The 26,501-nt window shown below is 44.7% G+C and overlaps 1 protein-coding gene across 2 annotated transcripts in view; it reads right to left on the bottom strand.

Annotated features, from left to right (window-relative positions):
• The window catches only part of LOC135907296 (cytosol aminopeptidase-like), an 84,657-nt gene that overhangs the window by 46,211 nt on the left and 11,945 nt on the right, over window positions 1-26,501 (bottom strand). For both annotated transcript variants that reach the window (XM_065438985.2, XM_065438986.2), the window contains exons 4-7: window positions 19,503-19,608; window positions 16,086-16,154; window positions 10,914-11,025; window positions 3,026-3,169 (exon numbers count right to left, since the gene is read on the bottom strand). In XM_065438985.2, the coding sequence (XP_065295057.1) occupies window positions 3,026-3,169; window positions 10,914-11,025; window positions 16,086-16,154; window positions 19,503-19,608 (431 nt within the window). The remainder of the gene's footprint in view (window positions 1-3,025; window positions 3,170-10,913; window positions 11,026-16,085; window positions 16,155-19,502; window positions 19,609-26,501) is intronic.

Genomic DNA, 26,501 nt, shown 5'->3' with positions numbered 1-26,501 from the left:
TGGTCTCCGTTATGCTCTCCTGTCTAGACCGGCTGCAAGCTGCTGAGCTCGACTATACATATAAGTGGCGTCCAAACACGTATCCCAACGATGCTTTCTTTTGAGTAACAACCACATATATCAAAGGCTATGCTTTTTGGTACTGTGGGCAATGATAAATGTCACGGCTGCCATGTTCCAGACATTACCTAGTGCCGCTCCTGGGCAGAGCACCTCGTAGAGGAAGCACATAGCCTCCGATATGCAACACGAAAAAATAAATAAAAAATACAAATGAAAACACGCAGCACCGCGTTCGTGTTTTTATCTTGAAAGTCTCGAGACAGGGAGATAACTGACCTGCAACAGAAGTGTAAGCCATAACATGGCCAGGCACAAACGCACCTCTCTCTAGTCAGCCTAAATACAGGGCCGCACATGCAAAGAGCAAAGCTGTACAATCCACACGGCGACACCAGCATCGCCAGCTTGCTCTCGCGCACTAGCACTCTCCCCATCCACGATGAAGTGGAGCTTGAATTATCAGTGGCGGTGCGGATTTTGGTGTGAATTAGTGGGATGCGTTACATATTGCTTTCAATATAATGCTGGACGGACCACGGCAGCTACTTTGAATTATCCGAAACTTCAAATTAATAAGTTGTGAATTAATTAGTTTTTACTGTATAACCAACTTCAGGAGATAGAGGAAAATGGTTCGCTATACCGAAAACCCCAAAATTGACCATTCCACACATCAACGCATAAGTTCATCAGGTGTCACCACATGGGCTGTCCACAAAAACATCGCTGTTGGCTCTCAGCCCGTGCTGTTGCTATTTTCCATATATTCCACCTCCATGCATTACCAAAGCCCCGTATAGGAAGAACGGTGCGTGCAAAAGAGGCACTGACACTGAGAAAACCACAGACAGAGAGGAAGCTCCATGTCATCCCCAAAGTGTAGTGTTTCTTTTTGTTTGTTTTACACATTCCTTACCGTGGACACCACAACTATTTTCCTCGAGGTAGACACCATTCGAAAAGTGCGACCATGTGGCATGCCTGCGAGCATGGAAGTTGCATTTCTTTGCGCACATAGCTAGTACAGCCACAGAATGAAGTGCAAAAGAAAGCAGAGGCGTGTGCAGAAAGAAGGGTGAAAGAAGGAAGAGATGGGTCTGCGTTGTTAGGTGACACTTTTCTTTGCGGAGCATGCGCTCTCAAAACCTGATGCGTCGCTGCCTCCCCTCACCCGCATTCATTTTTTCTCGGGCACCGTCTCACGTTTTCCGAACCTATGCACAGCAACGTCCGCTTTCAGTGCCTCGTCATCTGCTAGCCTACTGTTCTGGCTGCTGTGAAGAAAACATGGAAATTTAAGAATGCCCAAATTTCTTAACATCAATTAATAGCGCTCAGGCATTGTTAACATGACACAGAAACTGAATAACGACAGTTATACTGAAAAATTTGGTATTCTGAAGTTTGTACAATAAAAGCTCGTAACTACGAACACCACGTTAATGAACTTTTCAGATTAATGAACTTTTCAGAAATTTTCTGCTCACTCTTCAGTTTCAATATAAATATATTTCAGTACTACGAACTTTAGAATACCAAGCTTTTCAGAATAACGATCGTTATTCAGTTTCCCTATAATGTTAACAATGCCTCAGTATTACAAACTAATATTCTGAAATCTGGGGATTCTGAGATTTCCATGTATCTTTCATGGCAGCCGGAACAGTAGGCTAGCAGACTACAAGGCGCAGAGAGCGGATGTCGCAGTGTATGGGCACATGCCTGAGACAGCACCCGACAGAAAAATGCGGGCGAGCGGAAGCAACGGCGCATTGGGATTTGCAAGCGCATGCTCCGCCCACAAAAGTGTCACCTAACAACAGAGGCGCGTCTCTTCCTTCTTTCTGCGCGCACCTCTTTCCTTTGTGCTTCCTTCCGCGGCCATACTACAGCTACGAGCGCGGTGAAACGTAAGCTCCGTACTCATAGGGATGCCATACAGTTGCACTTTGCATTTTCTACACTGTGTCGTTTACGCACACTTGCGCTTTGACATAGTTCAGGTGTCTGCCTCGAGTGAGACAGTTGCGGTATCCACAGTAAGAAATGTGAAAAACAAACAAAAAGCAAGAAACATTGCACTTTGGAGGCGACGTGGAGCTACCTTTTTTCTGTAGTTTCCTCAGTGTCCGCATCTGTTTTGCGCACGTCACTCTTATTATACGGTGCCTTGGTGGTGCGTGGCGACGGAATCTATGGAAAATAGCAACAGCAAGTGCCAAGAGCCAACAGCGACGTTTTCGTGGACAGCGCATATGGTGACAACTTATGAACTGATGGGTGGAATGGTTAATTTTGGGGCTTTCACTGCAACAATCTTTCAGAATAACGAACAATTTACCACTGTCTCCTAAAGTTCATTATATTGAAATTTCACTCGAGTATTGAAATAGTTTTACACTGAAACTATAAGAAGTCAGCAGGGAATTCCTGAAAAGTTTGTTAATCTGAAAAGTTTGTTAATATGGGTTTAGTAGTAGCAAGGGTCCACTGTACTTTGAACGCACAAAAAACAGGTGCACATTCAATTTGAGAACGTGTTAAAATTGGGGCCAAATACTGCCAAAATGAATCAGCAGTATATTTTAGCATTCTTTTCTGCCTCTTATTTATTTCGACCCCTGGGATTAGTGGTTCCGTTTGTCAGTCTCGTCAGGATTGAATTAACAAACGTCGACTGTTTAGGGGTAGACCAACATTTGTGCTGATCTATATTTGAGTAAATGTGGTACATCCTTTAAGCCGCAAGTGAATTACAAGTATAGCTTTTGGTGCCTAAAGGTACAGACCAATAGACAACTCCTTGGCATGCTCATCTTGTGATTAATCCTTTTTGTTTGCACTGCCGCATCACATAACAGTTTCGTTTGCACTGCAACACCAACTGGCCCTAAATTCAAAGTTTTTTCATCAGCTGCGATCGTCACATGGCGGGAACAGATGTGCGAGCAAAGACACGAACCTGGCGATGACCTTGACTCCCTTCTTTTCCAGAGCCTCGGCAGCTTCCTTGGCAAAGCGTGTGGGTGTCATCAAGTTCGCGGGCATCTCGGACAGGCGCCTCGCCAGGTTCTGCGCAGACGATTTTTCCACACCTCGGGTCCACCTGGCACACACAGAAAACCACACACAGCTCACATCAAGCCATGACCTTGCAAAGCTAGGTTAGTTTGTCGTTATTCACACAATTCATCCACTTGCACAATTTAGTCGACCTAGTGCTTCATTGTTCACCAAAAATAAGAATAAGTTTCTTGCTTAACTTGGCACCACAAAAATGTGCACCGTCACCATGCACCATCGATCAAGCTTTAACATATACTGTGCCCAACACCAGAGAAGGCAACAGGAATTTCGCCCATCATTGCTTTGTGTATAATGTGACCCTAGCATGGCAGGAGATGTGAAAATTTAGGCAAAGACTTCTTACGTGCCATGTATTCACTATACTGGACTACCGTAGACTGAACAAGAAAGCATAAAGTGCGACCATTCACAGGAATAATAACATCAGTGCAATTTTGCGCTGCCAGGGTGTCTAGCAAATTCTACTTTTTAATTTCCCTGATGTTTTCATGCTTTCGATGACATTCGCAATAAAGATTCCATGTCTACAAAAAAAGTATCAGAAGACAGACTCCACTCTTTCAACATAATTTTCCTCACAACGTCCCCCAAAATGTGGAAATCCAGAGAAACGGAACATGGGAGAAAATTTTCAGGTTACACTGGCAGCAGGCAAAATCTAAGTTAATTCGAATCAGGTTAACTTCATTTTTCGATTAATTCGATTCCAACCAAAGGACCTGGCTGGCGCCCATATATTTCTATTTGTCCAATCATTCATTATTTCAATTCCGAAATTGGCCTTTGTCGGATGATGCCAACTTGAATGGTGAGCACACACATGCCTAACCCCAATGGCTACTCAGTGGGGTTACTCACTAAGTGAGTAAACACAATCAGCGACTCTAGTGGTTACTCCAATAGCACAAGTATCCATTTTGGTAGCACTTAGGATACAGTGAATGCATCCCACGTCACCTCCTGTCGAAAACATCTTGTGCTTTTGGCCTACGTAACTTTGCCGGGCACCAAGACCCTAAATGCCAAGTTTTTGTTTCTATATTATGAAACTTCTGCGGGCAAATGCATTTAGGATTATGTGGATAGATTATCACTTGCAATGCCCTACGACCACATGTCATCTAATGAGATTAGTGAAACCTTTCAGGGTGTCAGAAATTTTGACCACCGTTGCAGTTGAGCTCTATGGTGTGAATAATCATGCCATGATAAAATTCTAATAGTACGACTGTAGACAAGAACCACTCATCATCCAAAAATATCAATTGAAATTGTGCAAAATGGCCTCTTCAAAAAAGTCAGCAATGAGTGAGCATAGCTTTACAGTTAATTAAGAACCCAAATGTACATCCCAGATGAAATATTTACACCTTGATATTTTTGAATATCAGTGCGAAAGTGTTGTTTCAGGCCAAATGCACCAGCCATGAAGTCGACTGCCTCCAATTTCCATAGAAGTTGTGGATAACTACAACATTTAGTGAAGTGCATTCCCAAAATATTTCCGAAGTGCAATCTCCCACAAAAAAAAATATTTGTCTGCCTCCAGTTCCATTAAAATATCACAATGCACGGTGAGACCTGGTGTGCAATAATATTCTTCAGTTATGCCTAATTTCATGAGTAGCGAAACATTTTGGGGGTAATTTAGAGACATTGTACTTTGATGTGCACCCCTAATATTGGCCATCATTTTATTTTTTCTTCATTATTGAATCAAGAAGACCGACTTGGGGCAGGTCTGAAGTATACGTGTTCGCTGTCAATTCATTATCTGATATTGGCAGTCTTAAAGATAAATATTTGAATAAAAGTTGTGCTGATCCAACGGATATCTTGGAATGTGTGTGAGCATACCTTTCGTCAGGCAGGTATCAAATGCTATAAATTTTCCTGTTTCTTTCCTGCCTCATGGGCATAAAGGAAATAGGCTTGCGTGCATGTACTTTCACGCACCCGTGCTACGAAATGTTACACATGCGGCAATCATCTCAAAGTTGTACAGTCGAAACCCGCGATAATGAAACTCCGCAACAACGAAATATTCTCGTATCCTCGGCGAATACCCATAGGATTCCATAGATTTCGTGCCTTTCAACAATGAAATGTCGCTGTACTATAATCCCGCATCAATGAAATTTGCCGGAACGTAACCCCATATATATTACCTGCTCGCGCAAGGCTAGCAGGCTTCAAAGTGTGCTCAAATGCAATTGCTTTGCACTAAAATTGCATAAAATAGCACCACATTAAACTAGCGTGGGCACTGTCATTTTTGTTTACAGTAACAACCAAGTGCCGGGAGCGATCGTGTGCACCGGAAACACGTCATGGCCGCCATCTTGTTTGATGATCGCACGTTCGAAGCGGCATGCATGTTGCTACCAACATGTGACGACAGTTGTTGCTCACCTAGTACAGTACGTAACGTGCACTTCGGTGAGAAAAATGCAGCAATAACAAGAAAATCCACGTCCCGCCAACGTGGAATATGGCGCTTGAGATTGCAGTCACAGTATAGAGTGCCATGGATCAGGCCGTGATTGAGCGTTTGTTCGGGAATATGCATTCCTTGATTCAAGAACGCTGGTTTTGGTGCCACCCGACAGGCATCGCGCGCAGATTCGGCATCAGACATAGATTTGCGTGAAGGGCCCATAATCTCTTGATTGACTACCTTCGAGTATACGAGATACGATCACTTTAGTGCTCGGTCTCCTTAGGTGACATCATGTGCTGCAGAAATGCTGCTCCATGCGTGGAGCGCTGTTGCTCTGTGTCCGGTGCCAAGTTGTGCAAAATCTTCCACAAGTGATTGTATCCCTAAAAGCAACTGACCGAGAATACTGCTCCATGGCATTGCTGCCACTGCTGATCGACGTGCGCGGCACACTGTGTACTGTCGGCAATGCGGAAAAGCTTGGCAAAGTAGGCCAACGGAATTTTGACAGTAAAGTTTCATTCTGCGACGCATCACCTACCTGTGCTGCCTCATTTTGCAAAAATGAAATACTCATGAAAGCGAATTTTTTCGCATTCCTCGCCAATTTCGTTATTGAGAGGCTCAACTGTAGCTGGTGTTGGCAGGTTAGAAGTATAGTCAATAGTAATAACAATATTCAAGTGCCACAAAAATTCTGTTGTTATAACCAATAATTGTTATAACCAGGTTGCAAAAAAAAAATCTAAATGGGGGATGGCATAGCTGTTCCAAGAAATTTATAATGGCGGGGAGGCCAGTTCTCCTCCCCACCACCTTCTTAAATCTGACTTCTGACTGTGTTGACTTGTTTAACTGTTTAACTCTGCTTGCTGCACAGTCCAATCACCTGTTGTTAAGCCTCGGCTGTTAGCATTTAAGAATGACACTGCTATAACTGCAAAGAGGGGTCACGGACAGCAAGTGACATACAAGCTCCATCGAGGCATCACTATGCTGGCCCCAGAAGGCACCTTTTAAAAAATGCAGGGAGGTTGCCGCGGCAGCATTTCAGCTTGAGCAATTCAGAAGAAATGCTGAAACGTGATTGCCACAAGCATCTCGCCACGTACTTCCCGCTGGCTTGCATGAGAAAACCGCATGTCCGTCAGCCTTGCTTGCTTTACGCAAAGCTTGATGACATCCTTCTCCAAGGCATCCAAGTGCTTCACGTAGTGAAGCAGAAGGTCCATCCCATAAGAGAAGCCCTGGAGGGAATGAATCACCTACAGGACCTCCCGTGGGGACAATGTTGAGGCAGCCTGCCCTACCGCATCAGTGTTGCTGTTGTGGCCGTCACTGTTGCTATCCGATGCAAGTATGTTCACTACGATCACCTCATCAGTTAGAAGCACTTCGTTTCCAAACCTGTAGCAGTGCGCTTTCTTTTCACTGGCAATGTCGTGCACTGCCGATATCAGCGGGTGGATCAGCCATCTTCCATTTCGGTGGCGAGTCAACGAAGCTGAGAAACAACATGGCCAGGAACGACTTCCACGTAACGAACAAAGAGAAGCCCAATCGACTTAATCCGTTAGCAGAACTGCACAGAATGGGGGGTAGAATAATGAACCATCTGTGACGGCCTAGCGAGCTATCTGGGAGCGGCGCTGGTAGTGCTGGCAGCGTAGTTGGCGCAGTCCATTCGTGTTTTGGAGGGTGGCATGGCGCAGAGCTACGGGCCCAGCCTGTTCGCATTCGGAGGGGTGGAAGGGCGACGGGAGAGATACCTACCGTAAAAACCGGAATATAGGTCGAACTTTTTTTCAAAACACCATCGCGAAAAGTCGACCCTCGACTTATATACCGGACATTGGCGGAAAAACTACGGAAGTCTTGCAACAATGGGCGGATGAAGTAAACAGCCGCCATCGCCATCAGCAGCAGCGCGGCGTCTATGGCGGCATGGCGACGTTGTGGCACCGGAATTTCGCGTTTCCATTGTCGCAATGTTATATTAATTGAAGGCTGCATTTTCATTTTGTTTCAAAATGAGCGGAAGCCGACATCAATTCACCGTCGCCTTCAAGAAAAAGGCGATTGAGTACGCGGAAGCCCACGGCAACCTGGCGGCACAGCGCGAACTTGAAGTATCCGAAAAGAGCATTCGGTAGTGGCGGAGGCGAAAGCAACGTATTACAACTTGCAGCAACCAAAAGAAAACGTCATTTCGTGCCGGATCGCAGCGGACTGCAGAACTGGAAGGCAAGGTTGCGGAGTCCGTCCGCGAGCTGCGTGTAAGATCGCTGCCTGTGACTGCCGAATGCATCCGTTTGAAAGCGGTAGAGATCGCACGCGACTATGGACTGGGCAGCGAGAAGCACTCGTCATCCGACTCTGATCAAAGGCGTTGCTCTGATTCGGAGTAGCGCTTGTGCATTTCGTGCCCTTCTGTGTACTGTACACCCGACGAATTTCTAACAGTATCGCGCGACCATCGACCCGCGTGTTTATCAGCACCTTATCATCACGGCACGGAGCGGCGAAATAGCGAAAGTAAGGGCGTGTGTACACATGCGCGTATCTCGTTTGTTTCGCTGCTCAGCGCCGTTAATAAGGTGTTGACAAGCACGCGTGTCGATGGTCGCGCGATACCGCTAAAAACTTGCCCAGGTGCACTTGCGATCAGCATTTAAATAAATACTGTCACCATTGTGCAACCCCCTGAGTCGCATTTGTTTCAAGGTAAGGGTGTCATATCTTTCGGTACTTCTGCCATTGAATTTTTTTTTTCATTTTAAGAATTCGTTAGTTGGGGGATCGACCTATATTCCGGTCCGACCTATAGTCCGGTTTTTACGGTATGTGCGAGGCTGGCGCGGATCTCTCAGGAGAGAAGTGCACAGCGGCAGCTGAGGAGGTGGCCGATCGTGCGGCAGCTCACATATTACATTTTCTTTTTTCTTTTCAAGGATTTCACATTCCATTACCTTTCGGCATGGACACCCAGCAGCCAGACTTTATCGTTATAACTGATAAAGCGGCATGGGGACAATGTAGTAAGCGGGTTATTTCTCCATAGAAAAGATATAAAAGTTGTCGGCGCAGCAGCTTTTCATTGTTATAACGATATATTCTTAAAACCGGTATCGTTATGCGTAGGTTTGACTGTATATGTGTAATTAGATTACAGTCCAATGATTAGAGCATTGGGCTGCTGCGCTGGGGGACCAAGGTTCGAGCCCACCACCGGGCACTTAATTGAAAATGTTTCTCGAGTGTGAGCTATGCGGCATGGCTGCCGCAGTACGGTGCTGCCACAGCCAAGAAAGCTTGGTATTCGCAAAGAATGTTCCACTTTAAAGGTACTTTGTCATGCAATAAACACATAAGAAAGCGAAAATGGCCCCGAATTTATGAAAATGGCACTTATGCCATATGTTAAGCTGTAAATGGCACATTGTTGTGAGTCATCTAAAAATGGCAATACAGTCCATTAGACAGCAGGACCTGTTTAAGGAAGTTCAGTGGAAGATATTTTAAAATATTTACGTAGGATCGCTGCAAACAGGCGATGCCGCAATGCTGCCGCTTTAAAACGAAAAGTTGTGCTAGCCACAGAGGCATCGCCAAGCATTCAAGCCAGGCGGTGCTTCGGCATCAATGAGAAAAATGTGCGTCATTGGAGGGGGCAACGGCAGACGCTTTTTGCATGTGTTGGCCACAATGAGGAGATGACAGCAATAAGGAAGACGACTAACATAGAATGAGCTCAGCATGTTCATGTTCAATAAATACTGTTTTCATTTTATGAATGCTGTCCTTGCATTTTTGTTCGGCCTACATTCGAGGAAAGTTTCTTATTCTTTTTTTCTCAGTTCGGACTTTTGGGGGTTACCTTAGAATTCGGGTCGGCCTAGATTCAAGTAAATACAGTAATACGAAGCACTGCGCGAAACATTGCAGCAAGAGACACCGACGTGCGCTCAGCTGGTGGGGCTCAAGCAACCCGAGATGCGCATTATCGTTTTTGCAGCTTCGGCAAGCTTAAATTTGTCCTGGATCAGCAGCTTATACGAGTGAGGCAATTTAGCAGGAAGTTTTGACGTGGCCACTTGAAGCAAATCGTTGCAGCACGAGACACCAGCAAATCGTTGCAGCACGAGACACCAGCACACGTTGAGCAGGTGGGGCCCGAGCAACCTGAGACACCCATTGTCGTTTTCCTATTGCGCAATGTTTTAGGCAGGTGGCAGGAAACCAAAACGAAATCAAGCTGAAGGGAGGGCAATGCAGCAATACGATGCCTACAATGCCACTAGAGCAAAACATCACACTCACTTCACGCCACCTGCAGCAGGAAATGGCGATGCATTTGGGTTATTGCCTATTAAAAGTATGCAGTACATTTCCAATGGCACTATGCCCCATATGCTGCGAAACAGATAGCTGAAGATGCTTATCGCTATGAGGTTGGTGATGATAGCTGTGAATGCAGCAAGTAAGAATCTCCGAGAGGATTCGCTGGTACCATAATAGAAAACAGTGTGCACCAGCTTTTCACATGTGAAGGGTGAGGGAGTATTGTGGGGAAGCTGCTACAATGGGCAGCTACCGATTTCGACAGCAAGCACCTTGAGCCTTTTCTTGTTTACGTGGGATCTAGCGGCCAGAAAATGCATAACAGGATCGCAGTTTGGCCCTGTAATGAACGTTGGTGCCGAAAGATCCTGTTATTTAGGAACAAGTGAATGGTAATAAGGAATGCCTGTAGTATTGGGCCACTTGTGCTCCCAATTGCTAACATTGGCACTGGGAAATCTTACATAATGGGATCCTATCAATGAGGTTTTACTGTAGTTGATAGATTGAGTTTGACATCCCAAAGCCACACACGGCTGACTGATTCACAAAGTTTAATGTCACAAAGAAACAGTGGCCTTATGATAGGTGTCGTAGCGGAAGGCTCCAAACTAATTATGACACACTAGTGTGCTACTGTATAATGTGCACCAAAGTACGCAAGCATTTCTGCATCTCAAAATAAGGCCTCAATGTCACGGTGAGGAATTGAATCTGCAGCATCCTTCACAGCAGCAGGATGCCATTCCCTGTAACAGTGCAGGGGCTATGAGACGTACAGTAGTGAAGGGTTCTGAATTCACTTTGGACACCTTCAACCTGCCCCCAGAGCCCAAGATTGCTTCTGCATGTATTTAGCTCACATTGTAATGCAGCCGTCAAAGTTGGGAACCAATATCCACAACTTCGTGGGGGCTGAAGAGCCATAGCCACCGAGCCGTCCGTAGCAGGTATGAATGGTGAGCAACTGAGCACTGCTTACTTGTCCAGCTCCTGGCTGCCGAGGAGCGACACCGTCACTGGGGGCTTGCGTGATTCTTTCTTCTTGAGCTCCTCGAACACATGCAGTGCCAGCGTGCAGCCCTCCGCAGCAGCTGGTGGAGAGGGAACGCAGTGCAAGGAGTCGTAAGAAGCAGTTCTTATAGTACTATGGGTTCTTGCAACTTTAGAAGGTTAGAATAGTGTAAAACACATGTGACTGAAAGAATAGAACTGTACATACACTTACAACAAGTGTTTTCGATGTGGTCAGTCTCCCAGTGGTAAAGATAAGGCAGGCAATGCATCAAGGGAAAAGCAACCTTCTTTCCACACATTACAATGGCTGAGATAGCACATCACTGCACATGGCGAGTCCAGAAATTGAAACGGCACACTATGAGGCATCCAAAATTTTTATTTTGCTGTTCTGTACTATGCCCGATTGCGAGCGATCGGGCAATCAAGCTGTATAAATAATCGAGCATTCAGTACCAAAAGAAAAACTGTCTTCAATGATATCTGAGCAGCAGCGCACAACTTGGATGTAATTATTTTTGATCTACCGAACAATATTTCCTTATACCGTAACGTTTTGAGAACAGTTTAACAATAGAAGTCAGAAGTTAAATGAGCCTAATCAATGCCACAAAAAAGAATATGCAAACACTGTTTGAAACCAAGAATGATGAAGGTTTAGGCAAATTCACATTTACTAACTATCGAGAGTTTTAGCAGATTTGATGATGACGATCAATGCGGCCTTCCCCTTTGTATCGGGTGATCAACAAGAGTTCAGATCTGGCACTCATTAGAAGAATCGGGTTAAAAAGAAGAGTCCATAAAAACAAAACTAAAAGGCAAAGAATAAAAGACACAATTGCATAGCGAAGAAAAAACCAATAACATGCAAAAAAAAGGGGGGGGGGGCATGCGGCTGGTCTTATGTTCATATATGCATCGGTTCACTTCACTCAACAGGCTCACTGCCCCCGGCGCGCCACCAAAATTCCAATCTCCTCTGAGTCACTTCTGACGCTTCCCAAAGCAGGTCCCGTCCCTTCGGGCGACAGCTCATGGCCATTGCCAGCACTTCGGTGTCGTTCATGATCCCGCCGGGGCTGGTGACTCCGGGGCTGGCAAGGTTCATCGCTACTGGAGGCAGACTCCTAGGACACTCTACAATATGTGTTATTGTTTCTTCGGAGTTGTCGCACAGGGGGCAGGTTGAATCAAGGCCCGCCATGAATGTGGAACACAGTGACCATGTTCGGAGAACTCCGCTTTGGGCTTCGTACAACAGGTCGCTGGAATTGTCAAATATAGACTCCTTCTTTGTCATCTTTCGGGCACAATAGATCAACATTGCCGTTTTCTGTAGTGCTACATCTTGCCAGAGACCTTGCTCGACTTCGGCTACCTGCTTCCTTTGTTTCTGCCACTGGGTCGGCTGGAGCAGAGCTGAAAGCCTAACCGGGTCTACTCGGTATCGTTCGTTCAGCCTTTTCATGCACGCTACCCACTTGGTGTTGAGGCATCACAGATGAACACATCTGAAGGCTTCTCGAGCCCATCTGCCTTCCAGCAAAGTGGCAAGTCGACGCTCGTAGGCTAATTTTGCCACTGCCTCTCGGGCCTCAAAGGAGGACGAACCAAGTTCGCCTTGTATGGCTTCGTTAGGTGTGAACCTGTGAGCGCCTACAGCTGCACGGCCAACTTCATGCTGCCTGGTTTCAAGCACTTGTCTTGTCGATGATGATAGGCAGGTGACAAGAGTTACAGAAGGTGAGCCCAGGCACCGCCACTGCCTTCCAGAGAGCATGTATGGTCTCAAATTTGCTGAAAGACCATAAAGCCCGACTTTCCGAGAATGCCCTGTGGGTGACAGCTTTTGCTCGGGGTTCTTCTTCATATTTAAACATGTAATTCTGGGTCGCTGCTATCTTTACTCTGAGGTACTTGTAGCTGTCGACCCATTCAACGGGGTCTCCCTACAGATGGAGTGGTCCTGCGTGATTCTCATCTGCACCAAAGCGCACTGCACCTGACTCCTGTGCATAAAAGTGTAGCCCAAGAGATGTGCCCCCTTGCGAGCAGACATCCAATATGGCTTGGAGGTGAGAGACGCTACCTGCTAGTACCACAATGTCATCTGCGTATAGCAGAGCTGGCAGAATAGGTTTGAAGTAGGTCCCTTCCTCCGTGTAAGACAGGTCGAATCCTCGGCTACATTCTGCAAGCCGAATCTCCATTTCAGAGATGAACTGCATGAAAAGCATGGGAGACATAGGGCAGCCCTGTCTCAGCCCCCTCCGGACCTCTATTGCTCAAGTGTCGACCCTATCCCAGTTTATTACTGAACACACAGTAATAAACTGAGTTTATTACTGAGCCTGTATACACAGCTTGCAGTATGCGGAGTATGCTCCCAGGTATTGCTCGGTCCTGTAGCTTCATCCATGGTACTTTGTGTTCTATGGAGTCGTATGCCTGAGCAATATCCAAGAAGGTGATTACTATCTCTCAAATTTAGCAATCTCTATTAACTGATAAACAACGAAGATGTTGTCCTCCAGACATTGGCCAGGCCTCAATCCATTCTGGAGTTCTCCCAAAACGTTAGCCTCCTCAGCCAAGTGTTGCAGCCGAGCTTGGAGTACGTGACCAAATAGCCTGTATAGAGCTGATGTCACTGTTATTGGCATGTGTCTCTCGAGTAGGTTTTTCTCTGCACCCTTCTTCAGTACAAGTCTGATCCTGGATATCCTACAGCTTTGTGGTATTGATCTACTGTGAAGTAATGCATTATATGTATCCTTTACTGGAGGCGAGGACTGACGGAGTCGCCATCCGTTGAAAGAGCCTCCTTCGCATAGTATGCGAAATCACGTGGCGCACTCCTCGCAGGTTTCGCTTACGGTGCCCAATAAGAACACCACGCGGCATCCCTCCTGAATATTTCTGTAAGTACTCGCAAAATGACGGAAGTTTTTTACTGTCGAAATAATAATCTAGGGCAAACAAAAGCGGAGAATCGTTTACAGATGCTATCTCTTTACTGAGTACGTACAGTGAACGCCACTGCGTGCAGTTGGTGATGCAGTCTCCCAAACCGACATCTTGCATGAAAGGTAGGCAAACGATGTGAGCAAACCATGTGAAATATGTCCTTATAGTGGGCTGTCTGTATAACTAAATAGAGTATAACAGAATGAGGTCTCAATGCAGCGATCGCACGGGTTTGTGGTGACTGACTGCGTGCCTGCATCCATGTACGCGCACAATGTTTTCCTTTCGCTGCTAGCGTGTTTATGCATCGTGCCATGAGCTTCAGGCAGCAGCATATGAGCATTTGACAGCACGCAAGCAACCATCGTAGCGTAGAAACTGTCAGAGCTGTTCAAAAATAATTTCGTTATAACTACGGACTTCGACACCTACCAGGGCGACTTGGGATGTCCCATTGCGATTATTGATATATTTTTTTTCTAAGGTCTTGGACATTTAGATATCATCATTTCTCAAGTTGCCTCGCAATGTATGTTTATCGGTCTTCTCAGCGAGCAATTACCCGCTGCTTCCTTTATTTAATCCAGTAGATTTCATTGTTTGGTGCTACACAAGCTCTAGCATATGTCATGCCTCTTTTTATGTGCTTTTTATGGTTCGCTTTCCATTACTGTGAACTTGCCAGTATCTCGCATCAACAAGTTCATAGACCAAAACTTCATGACATTAGCCGGGCAGCACGTGGGCAAGCATGTCAGTGCACGCTTCGTGCTACTTACCAAACATCGCAGCCCGACCACTGAATTAGAAATCTTTTTCGCGCCTGTGCTCGCTGCACACTCGAGTTGTAGCCGGTGGCTGTCTGCTGGTTCTAATTTTCACGAGCCAAGCTTCACACAGTTCCTTGTCCTGCGGCTACATGTGAATAAGGCTGACACTGGGCTTTGTTGCTTACGTCCGGCACTGCGGCACCGAGCAGTAGCCTACCATGCTACACGCCTCCAAAGGCAGCCACTACCTGTTACAGTGCTTTCAAATGTTGTCAAGCAGACATCCAAGGCGGGAAAGCCTTACCACTTAATCGGAACCGCAGCACAGGTGGCACTTTAAACTTTCGTTTTCAGCTTGCTTCACCGCTTCCAAAGCAGCTGACACGGCTGCTGTGTCCTCATGATCTCTCATGCCACGTCACGCCGATGGTGGCGCCAGCTTTGCCAGTGGTGGAGCTCACCCCCAATTGGCTGCCGTGCCTGTTCGCCACATTTCTTCAGCAGCACGGGAAGTATGCCATCCAGTCCGGTGGCTGATTTTCCAGCCATGCATTTCAAGGGTCTCTCCAGCTCCCCTTGCGTAATGGGTTCTGCCATCTCCTTGTTACCAAGTTGAGGTGAGGAAGCGTCGAGCGAAGAAGGGGGTGTGGGATTTAAGCTTGTTAGGCAATTCATTTGTGCAATCCATTTAAGCAATTCATTTTGTGTCGGAAGAATTAGAGTGTTGTCAAACACTTTCGAAGCCCTTACAAAGAATTTTCAAGGATTATTGTACCATGATGCCTGACAGCTTGAACACGATATACTATTCAAACAATCAGCTTTTTTTTTGTTTTGCTGCAAACAGATGCTCACTAGGCCTTTTCTGCATAAACCATCACTAGCTAGTATTACGAGACTTAGATGGGCTAGTTGGTTGCTGGCTGGAACATGGTTGTAATGGTGCGTTTGAGGATGGCACATCGAAAGAATGCACAAAGGACAATCGTCAATCTTCTGTGTCACTAGGATAATCACTGGCTACCCCAAAAAGATGGCTCCCTAAAACAAAGATGCTAATCAAACAGGACTGCTTGAATTGGTGGCTTGCATAAATCTCATGGTCAGATACATAAAATAAAGTCCCTTAAGCCCAGCCAAAAGCTGAACTCTTAGAATTTTTAAACACTCGGTGGAACCTAAAACCTTTCAAGGCCTCAAAAATGGCGGCTTAACATTCCCGGCTTTTCAAAGGTTTGAAGGACTGCTCGAACCTTGGCCCATCATACTCCTGCAGATTTAACTGCCGCACTGGTGCCACACCGACACACAAGTGCGAGATTTTTCTCTAGCATTCTAAGTGTGAAATTTTCCATTGCTTCAGACTGTTCAAAACCAGTTGTCTCTCCGTTTCTTACCTTCGGCATTGGCACAGGGGTCCACGTCAATGGCCGTCGCACCGATGCCACGCAGGCTTCGCACACCAGCTGCAAGAACCAGACAGGCGGCAGCTGTACACACTGATGCACAGGGATAAAATGCATGCTTCTCGAACAAGAACAGCCTGATGTCACGAAACATCATTAGCGTCTCAGATTTTGCAGCACCAAAAAATAGTGTACATGTTACACAAATGTTTCAAATCTACCGAGAGAACAAAAAAAGTCTTCACTGTCTCGGCAAGCCTTTATTTAGTCCAAAAATCTAGTATTCTTGTCTATTCTTCACACAAAATCTGTGAAGAAACTAAAACGTTCCGAGCTGACAAGCTCCTTTTTGCCGCTTGTTGTTAACATGTTCCTTTCATCATAAGCTCACTCTGGTTGAAGTTTTCCTGTTGCAACTAGCTGCTCATGCATATGTGTACATACACATAATCCCGAATGGAGTGTGCTCCGCGCAGTTTCCATACCAACACACAGATGCCAAAGCCAGGATGTCTACTAAGCTGACATGTCCGAATTCCCTGAGTTTTCCAGGTTTTCACAGAGTTTGCAAAATTCACTGAGTGACACAGAACTCTGTTTTGTGTCGAAACAGGCTGACACCATGTCACCCGATGCTGTCACTCTCTAGTAAGCATGTTGAAAAATAATAAAAAAAAGCTTAATTCAGTTTCAATAGTGAAAAGTAGTGCTTATGTTATTCAAAAAGGAATCAGAAGGGAGGCGTTAGTAAAATGCAGAGCGAATAAAATATCTCTGAAAAAGCAGCAAGGCCCATTGCAACTCGAGTTGAAGATATTTAAATACAAATAAAAAAAGATGCATACAGAAGCAAATATTTTCAAATATGAGCCATTTCTATCAACTGACAGGAAACTCATTGGTATGAGGCCCGAACTTTGTCACAAGTGAGATTTTCTATCAGCTGCTGGAAAGTCCACCTCAACTGTCCTGACATACTTTCAGCCCATGCAAAATGCCTGAGTGTTGCATTTCACTGCTTTAAAGAGTTTATTTTGGTTAGGATGAGGGACACCTGCATCTTGGCATAAGCCGACACTTTGTTTTTTGAGCTCAAGCTCCTTCAAAGAAACGGCGGCACACTTTTTTTCCCGTCCATTCCTCAATGTGTTGGTCCTTTCTGTTCTTGTCCTCCTTCTGCCACGCGTTAGCCCCATGGAACACCTGAAGACCCCTCTCGGTCAGTTGTACAGTGAACGTCCGAAAAATCGGGCAGTCCGAAAAAAATGAATGCATTTCTTTTACTGCCCTTAAGGACTGAAATCGCCGCAGGCATGTCCAAAAAAGCTCTGAAGGTGACAGGAGATGGCAGGTGCCCGGGTGTATGATGAAGGAATACATACTGTGTTCCGTGACAATTGGCCCTTCTCACGCTTGTTAAGCTTCACAGCAATACTTCGCGTATGCTTCACCGCTTAACATAGCTGTGCTGAGGCGGAGCTGACTTTCGGGAACCGACATTATGCAATGTGCTGGAGTCTGTGCCATTGCTGACAGCGGCGAAGTCTTTCAATGAAAAACACAGCACTGAACGCAAGAAACTTAATAGAGGACGCCGAAGTAGCTAGGCCTAGCATTGCCACGGTGGTGGCCACGGCTGCCAGCGGATGTGCGTGCGCGAGCGCCGGTTCCAGGTGGTGAGACGATCAAAATGGTGGCGGTGGTGGTGGTTTTGATTAATTCCATTTCGGACCTGCAGTCACAGCAAGAAGTCCGGAAAATTGGATGGCGAAGGGTTCTTGCATCCAAAATTTCAGATGTTCCAATTCATTGACTCTATGGAGTACATGGTGATGCCGCAAAGCCGTCCTAATTATAGAGCATATCCCAAAAATCGGGTGTCCAGAAAATCAGTTATTGACTGTACATTGGCAACTCCTCCAACTGACGACACGGTGTCAAAGACGATTTGTTAAGATTCCTCTGTTACTCGAGCCAGCATTCGTGCAACTTTCATTCCCTTTCAATAAAATCACAGCTAATTTTTCCAGATATAAGGACAAATCCCCTGAGTGTTCCCTGAGTATTTCCAGACTATGCAAAATCCCTGAGCATTCCCAGTACGTGGGCCTACCTGCCTCCTCCTCCGCACACATACTTCTGCCGGCCATGCACCGCATATATCTTGAAGGTAATGTCCCCCGCGGCAACACGAAATGGATGGAGCCTTCCCGCACATTTTGTTGTTCCCTCGCGTCCAGTGTAGGCGGTCATGCAATGTCAAGTTTCCGAGACATGCGACAAAGCGCTCACTTGCATTGTGACTGCGAGTTTGTGGTCATCGAGTGAGATCTGTTCATGTTTGCCTCAGAGCGGGTGATACAGATAGAACTATGAACGTTAATTCATGTAGTCTCTTTGCTATCACCATAAGTGCTCCACCTTTTTGGTGCAAGTGACTTTTCTTCTTTTTTTTTTTTGGCTCAGGACCGATATCTCTATTTTTAACGCTTTTGCTTTTAATTTGTGATCGCCGGCTGCTGGCACTAAGTGCAGTCAGCTATGGCATTCAAAATTTACGCCGCCGCGTGACACAGCACAAGCAAATCTCTGACGCTGTGAGCCACGCTGTTGCATTGGTCTCGGTGTGATCTGCAGTGTAGACGCTGGCACTCATAACCATGCTATTATGGCTTGACCTCCTTGCAATTTGTTTATATATGCTTACTAAGAAGATATTATCCGTCCGGAATGCTCTGGGAAATTTGTGAAGTTGCTTTTAAAGCTGAAACATTAAAACCTTAAACTAACAAAATTCACAATTCAACGAAGTTTTTTGCTGCAAGTACAACTTCGTTATGTCGAGGTTCAACTGAATAACAAAGTCAGTAAAATCGGCAGTTTCTTTCGTTATATCAAAATTCTGTTACATATTTAAATTCAACCTTTTATGCAAATAGACACAATCAATGATGGATTTTTCTTACATGAAAGGAGGTGCAAGGTTTTCTAAATTGTCGGAAAAAGCAAATTTATTCAGAAAAAATCTGCAGTTGAATTTGAAAGTTGGCTTCATACCATGTTGATGATATCTTCACATTAGTGGCACCTACCTAAACTATTTTAAATTGCCAAAGCAAGCCAACGACACTGGCGATGGTAACTTCCTCATCTGCAGGGATAGCAGCTCCCTAGTAGAAGCTGCTATCCCTACAGCAAACTTCGCCTGAAGTTTCGTAGACAACAGAAATGTACTAAAGGATTTTGGTTTTACTGTAGTAGAGCTCAGTGAACACTGACATGTAGTTTTAGTGTTCGCTGATGCTTAATGCTCTATGAAATGCAGATAACAGCTGGCACAGCACAGTACATACGGTCTGTGGCATTAGTGTTTCACCAATACACGAACCGGTGTGCTTGCATACTCACCAGCAACAGCATTACGAACACTCTCTGCAGCTTCGTCACACTCCTCGAGCTCTCGAACCTCAACTTGTCGAGGACCCAGGTGCACAATAGAGGCGATCGGGTACTTCTGCAAGATCAATCGCACATTGCAGTGAGTTCAGCAGCACACTTGCTAAGTTCACATGCAATGTTCACAGTGTAAGGTTTGTAGAGATCATTTGACTCAAAATACAAGGACAATTCAAGGAGGGGGAAACAAACCTTATTCGTAGAACAACATTGAAAAATAATGAAATCTTTGTGAGCTATGCTGCTGAGTTGTACAAATGCTTCTAGCTCTTTAAGTCGCTTCTCTAAGTTGACTTTCAAATTGTAATGACGTCGATCACCTTCTGGCACAGTGGTTAGTAGCGTCCACCTACAGCCAAGGATAGTCATGTCACACCATTAAGGCTCAAGAAAAAACTACCAGCCAGATCTGATTTTTTTGCACAAAATGGTCTTTTCACACTGCAACTCCATTGTGAAAGATCAACAAATTGCACTTTATTATTTGAAAAGCTATGATGGTGTACTCTATAAAGTATACTGGGCATTGATGGGAGCAAAACATAATGTAGGTTCTGAAAGGTATGCTATATTTTGGAACCGGGGTGTCTACCAAGTTGACATTTCGAAATTCCCAGAGTTTTCCAGGTTTCCCCTGAATGCCTCTGCAAAATTTTCTGAATGAGACAGAATTTTGTTACATGTCAAGATGACTGACACCATGTTCCCCGATGCTGTCACTCTCTAGTAAGCATGTTGAAACAAAAAATGACTTAATCCAGTTTGAATAGTAATGTGTAATGTTTATTTTATTGAAAAAAAAAACAGAAGCAAGACGTTAGTAAAATGCACAACGAATAAAGTATATATGAAAAAACTGGCAAACTCCATTAGAAATTGAGTCGAACATTTACAAATACCAATGAAAAGGAGATGAACACAGACGTAAATATTTTTGAATATGAGCTATTTCTATCAACTGATAGCAAGCTCACTGGTATGAGACCTGAACTTTTTCACAACTAAGATTCTCTCTCAGCAGCTGGAAAGTCAACCTCAACTGTCGTGACATACTCTCAGCCTGTACACAACACCTCAGTGTGGGGTTGCACTGCTTTAAAGTTTATTTTGGTTAGGACGAGGGACATCTGCATATTGGCATCAGCCAACACTTTGTTTTTTGAGTTCCTTTCCCGTTAATGCCTCAATGCATGGATCCTTTCTGTTCTCGTCCTCCTTCTACCACCCATTCGCTCCACGGACCATTTGAAGCACTCTCTTGGTCAAATGTACAAACAACGTCATATTTTTTGAACTCCCTAAGGGCTGTGAAAACGTCCAAAAAACCGGGCAGTCTGAAAAAAGGGATGCATGTCAACTGCCCTTAAGGGCTCAAATCGCCACAGGCACATCCAAAACAGCTCCGGAGGCCTGCCAGTAAACTTATTAGGCATATCAGTGCTCATAGTGCGACAGGAGACAGGGATGCATGTATGTATAATTAAGGAATACATACTGTGTCCTGTGACAATTGCCCCTTCACACGCTTCTTAAGCTTCACCACAATAGCTTGCATATGCTTCACCGCCTATCAATGCTGTATTGAGGCGAAGCTGACTTTTGAGAACTGGCATTATGCAATGCGTTGTGTTTTCCAAGCTTCGAAGCCAATCTGGAGCCAATCCTGAAAACGGCGAATTCTTTCAATGAAAAACATGGCGCCGCAGAGCAAGAAGCTTAAAACGAACGTGATCTGCATGCTAGAGCGCCGGTTCGAGGCAGCGAGATAATCAAAATGACGGCGATGGTGGCTTTGGTTAATGCCGTTGCAGGTCTGCATGCATGGCAAAATGTCCGAAATATTGGTCGGCGAAGTGTTCTTGCATCCTAAGTTTCAGACGTTCTTGTACATTGACTCTATGGGGGTATGTGGTGGTGCTGCGAAGCCGTGCAAATTATTGGGCATGCCAGAAAAATCGGGCGTCTAGAAAATCGGTCATTGACTGTAGTCTTGAAACTCCACAAGCCGACGACACAGCTTCAAATACGATTTGTTGCAATTCCTCCTTTACTGGAGCCAGCATTAGCATGACTTTCGTTCACTTTCAATAAAGTTGCAGCTAATTTTCCCTGATAGAAGCACAAATTCCCTGAGTTTTCCCTGAGTATCTCTATACTATCCAAATTCCCTGAGAATTCCCGGTCTTCCCTGTTTTCCCGGTTGGTAAACACCCTGGAACTGTTTTAAAACAAAGACTTACATCAAATATTGAAATGAAACTTTATACAGGCCCCCTATGCCTCCCGATGGCCAAATTAGCATTTTAGGGCCAAATATGCTTTGTGTGGAGGTGTTTTTACTATTTATGTGTGTAACATATATACGACTTCAGTAGGTAACGGGGATAAGCTTCGGTGTTGCTTTGTCAGGATGCATGCGGTACTGATATATTAATTGAAATAGATGAATATATGATATCCTATGGTTGATGTAGGCGTACAAGAGTAAAGCATTCAACATTTGTTTCAATGGTGATTGAAACATTTAAACGGGTCCTGAATCACCCCTTGGGCTTAGTGAAAAATTACAGTTCGCAGATAACATACGCTGCTATGAACATCTCAGCCAAATTTTGCAGTCGTCTGCGGCGCATGGGGTGCAAGCGGAGCACGAAGTCACCTTTTTTTTCAAATGCTCTTTTTCCAATGGAGCCTGCACCTCACCATTTGCTGGGTGCTTTATTTCGTCAGATAGGAGATTCCCATACATGGGTGCTATTGGCCAATAGCCGACTTCAATCAAGAAGAGTGTTTGGATCGGTGCACTTTTTACAACTGTTATTGTTGTCTATATTTATTGACACAGTTTATTAAACAGGCTGAAGTAAGCGAAAGTCTGCTTTTGAATTTTGACAATAATTACATACTTGGGGAAGAATCTGACCATCGTCTGTTCACATTCAGGTGCAGCTCTCATGTAGGAATTAAACTGGCCACCTTGCTTATCAGTATCATAGCCATTCGGTCTTGCTAATTTCAATTAGTTTTTAACATTCGGCTAGTCTGGAACCACACAAAACTTGAAGTTAGACCACACGTACGCTTGCCAGTGTTCACTCATTTCTGGCCACTCCTGGTTGAAGCGTTGGCAGACTTTGCTTGGCATTGAGCTTTTAATAGCGCTTCAAAATTCGCAATTTGGATGTGGCTACTATCTGTCGGTAAAGCTGGTAAAAAACAAAGCCAGTCCAGATCAAATATAGCACGGCCAGAATGAAGCATGTGAGTATGAGCGTGCACTCGAGCCCTGTTGTGCACAAAGCAAATGCTGTGCATATGCACTGCAGCTACAGGTAGCTGCGGTTCGCTATCTAGTGTGGATACCGCAACGGCTGTGGGATACCGCTGCGTGAGGGCACCGCGGCTCTTTGAGGTCAACAGCATTTCTAGCAGGGGCTTTACATTTGATGTGTGGTAGGCGCCAAAATTTGTAGTGGTGCCTACGAGAACATCCAAAATCAAATATGAACTTTGCACTACTGCGACATTCCGTACGCGGAGCGTTGTGGACGTGCCCTGCTCCGCCATAGCCTTCGCAGTGCGAGGTATCGAACACCACAGTGGGCTGTTTGATTACCAATGACTCAGCTTCTATGGAATGCACTGAGGCATTTTTTGCAGCAAAGTATTTCTGAAATAGTCTATTTTAACTTTATATGCATTTCTCGACATCGATAAAAAGTGGTTCGGGCCCCTTGAATATAAAGGTGGTCTCTCATGCGATGACAGTCGATTTCTGACAGAAATCTTGGCTGCAACAGGATTTCTGACGGTTGAAATACTGTTGCATGATTTGCTTGGTGACATTTTTGAGAGAAGCTTCTGACCTATCACGAGATGAGGCATCACTCTGATTCCAGAACGCTTTTTGCCCCATCCTTAGAGACCCTTATTCCATAGCTAATTTTATACAATGTCCTCGTCGTTTCCGATTTTCTCCCACTGTGCAATATTTATAAAATTGTGCACAAATAACATAATGGAAAAAATCCAAATAAAATGTCTAAAAAGTTTTTTTGTTGAACGAAGTTTACTGTAACACTGTTCTCTTTTTATTGAAAAAAAAAGACAAGAGCATTGCCAATTTTGTGGACAGAAAGAAAGGAATCAACCAGGGTAAAAAAGAACAATGTTGATGTGATCACTATTTTTTATTTACACCAGTAAATGTCTCTAAACTTTTTTGTAGCCAGAAAAGAATATTTTGCGAAAATTCAAGAAAAAAACTGTTATGTGTGCTTTGAGAACAAGCAAACTCTTCTAGCATACACATAGGATCAACATACTTTATAAAGTACACCTGCATTCATTTTCCTGTGGCACAATAAAAATGCATGGTTATGCAATGTCATGCAGTGATCTTTTACAGCATTTCTTTCTTAAATTTACACACAAGGATTACCGTCACCATAGCAAATTGCATACACAGCAGCACTTGCTATGTTAAGCACTTCTCCAAGTTTGACGACGAAAGATGAAAGACATCAGGCAGCTGGGAAAAACTACAATATGGTGCTCTTGGCGAGACCCTTCTTAAAGGGACACTAAAACCAAATATTAAGTCAAGCTTAAGTGATAAAATAATGCTCGAGAACATCTAACACATCACTATCATCAAGAACAGAGCTTTAGTAATCGAGAAATTGAGGCAAATGCAGGACACGATATGAGACTCCCCCGGGGCATGCAAGCACTAGCCCGATGACGTGGTAACTCCTAGATATAATTCGTTCACTACTACTCAACCATTCATAATAAAAATATTATAGCATTGAATTACAAGATAGAAGAAAAGGATAGTTTGCTTCTATTTGATTATTACAAAAAAAAAGAAATTTTTGGTTTTACCCTTGACAACGATGCAGGCAGCCGAAGGTTTCGTTTTCGCACAACTTATGTGCTGCCTGCACTTTTGCATTTCAATAGTTTTGTTGTTGCGTAATGCTGCACTGGTTTTGCTGGCTTGTGAAACTCGCACAAACTGCAAGTAGCAGAGAATGAGGACGAATCGCGAAGACCATTGAAGATTGTATTTATGATTTGGTGTGCGCTTTCCTTTTCTTTTTTGCACTGTCGGCTCTGTCTTGGCTTGGTTTCTGGCTGCAGTTTTGAGCAAAAAGCCGCAGTGCCGGCTGTCAGGTGCTGTTTTACTCACCGATGGCACTAAAGGGAGCACATGCAATGTCACGACTTCCCACTCGGGGGCAGGCAACATGAATTGCGCTAAAGGTATGCAGAGCCTGTAGACGCGATTTTCTCTTAATAAGCCATTTTTTTGCCCAGAGACTGCGAAGTTTCTGGAATGGTATTTTAACACTCCACATTGACTTAATATTTGCCTTTAAGTGTCCTCCTAACAAAATGGCACACACAGAAGTACTTGCTAAGTTCAGCACTTTTCCAAGTTTGGGGATGAATAGATGAAAGACATCATATAGCTGAGCAAAATTACAAGGTGATGCGTTGGCAAGACCCTTCCGAACAAAATGGCGTACTAAGAAAATCAGAATGCTTTTCTTTTCAAGTATTTACAAATTGAAACAGTGCCTTGCTTTTAAAAGCAGATCAGGTGCTAATGAGCTAATGGCAAATGCCTGAAGCTCACTTTCTGCCAGGCATTTCCAGAGCCTAGGGCTCGCAAATGGAGCCATGATGGCCGTGGTGTGAACCACTAACAAAACAAAATGGTGGCACATCTTGGTGATTTTATCCAGCTTGTTTAGCTTCAAGATGGCAACAATGATCTAAACAAGCTTTTTATTGGTGGCTGTGGACGTGCCACAATGCAATAGTTTGGTGAAACTGTCAAAAAAGAAGATCTACGATTCTAACTTCTATGCGCAGTTTCGTACTCAGAATGTTGAAAGGTCACCCCCAACGCCAGTTTTCAAGGAACTCAATGGACATGCTTATCTTAATGGTGCTTTAAGGGCCCTTGAATCTCTTTTTCGAAATTCAAGGGTTTTCAAAGATTTCAAAGGGGTCTGGAACTCTGCGGATACCGACGAACAGGATGACTCTCAAAGAACTCAAATACAAATATCAAGTCAAGCTAATGTGACAGAAAATACAGTCAAACCTCGATATATCGAACATGGATATATCGAATACGTAACTGCGTATATCGAACACTTTCTATATCACCTGGAAAATCGCATGCATATTCAATTTTTTATTTCTAATGGGGTCCAGCGTAAGATGGCTATATCGAACTCCGCCACCCCAGACCACGTGCACTCTGTAGACAGGCGGTGAGCTTTCCCACAATGTCCTCGAAGATAGCGATAGCCCAAAGGGCGTTGCAGACTGCTGCGCACTATGGCTGCACACATTCAAAGTGCCGAGGGTGCCATTCGAACGTAGCGGGTACGCACCCGTGGTGGTTTGACTAGTTCGACAATATCGACGACGCATTGCAGTTGCCACACTGATTCCTCCTCAGTGCTGCGTTCTGCGCCTGCCGCACCTCGCGAGGCATGGCGGCTTGCAACCACAAAGACGCACAACAGCGCACACTCACTGGGCTCACTCATAGACGCCTTAGCAGATGCCACTTCACACTTTGTTATTGACAGTGTTCCAAAATGCTTTGATTGACGGACGCGGAGATCGCAGTGGAAGTAGCGTTAAAACTTGAAGACGTTGCCAAGGTGGATCTCGCAAGCGTTGATGATGTCCCGCTCCCGACTTCAACTGATACTGTAGCTGCTGTGACCCTTCTTCGCGGCGCAATAGAAGGCACTGGCCTATCGCTTGTGGATAGTTTAACTATGTTGAGGATGCCATGGTTAAGCACGCAGCTGCGAATAAGAAGCAGGCTACACTGCTGTAGTACTTTCAGCCAAATAAATAAATAATTTGTGTGAAGCTTCAAGTATAAGCATTTACTGTGCCACGATTAGGGTGCGATCG

The sequence above is a fragment of the Dermacentor albipictus genome, chromosome 7 (assembly GCF_038994185.2).
Source record: "Dermacentor albipictus isolate Rhodes 1998 colony chromosome 7, USDA_Dalb.pri_finalv2, whole genome shotgun sequence".
Taxonomy (NCBI): domain Eukaryota; kingdom Metazoa; phylum Arthropoda; class Arachnida; order Ixodida; family Ixodidae; genus Dermacentor; species Dermacentor albipictus.
Note: the sequence above shows the minus strand (reverse complement) of the source record. Positions and strands in the feature narration are given on the sequence as shown.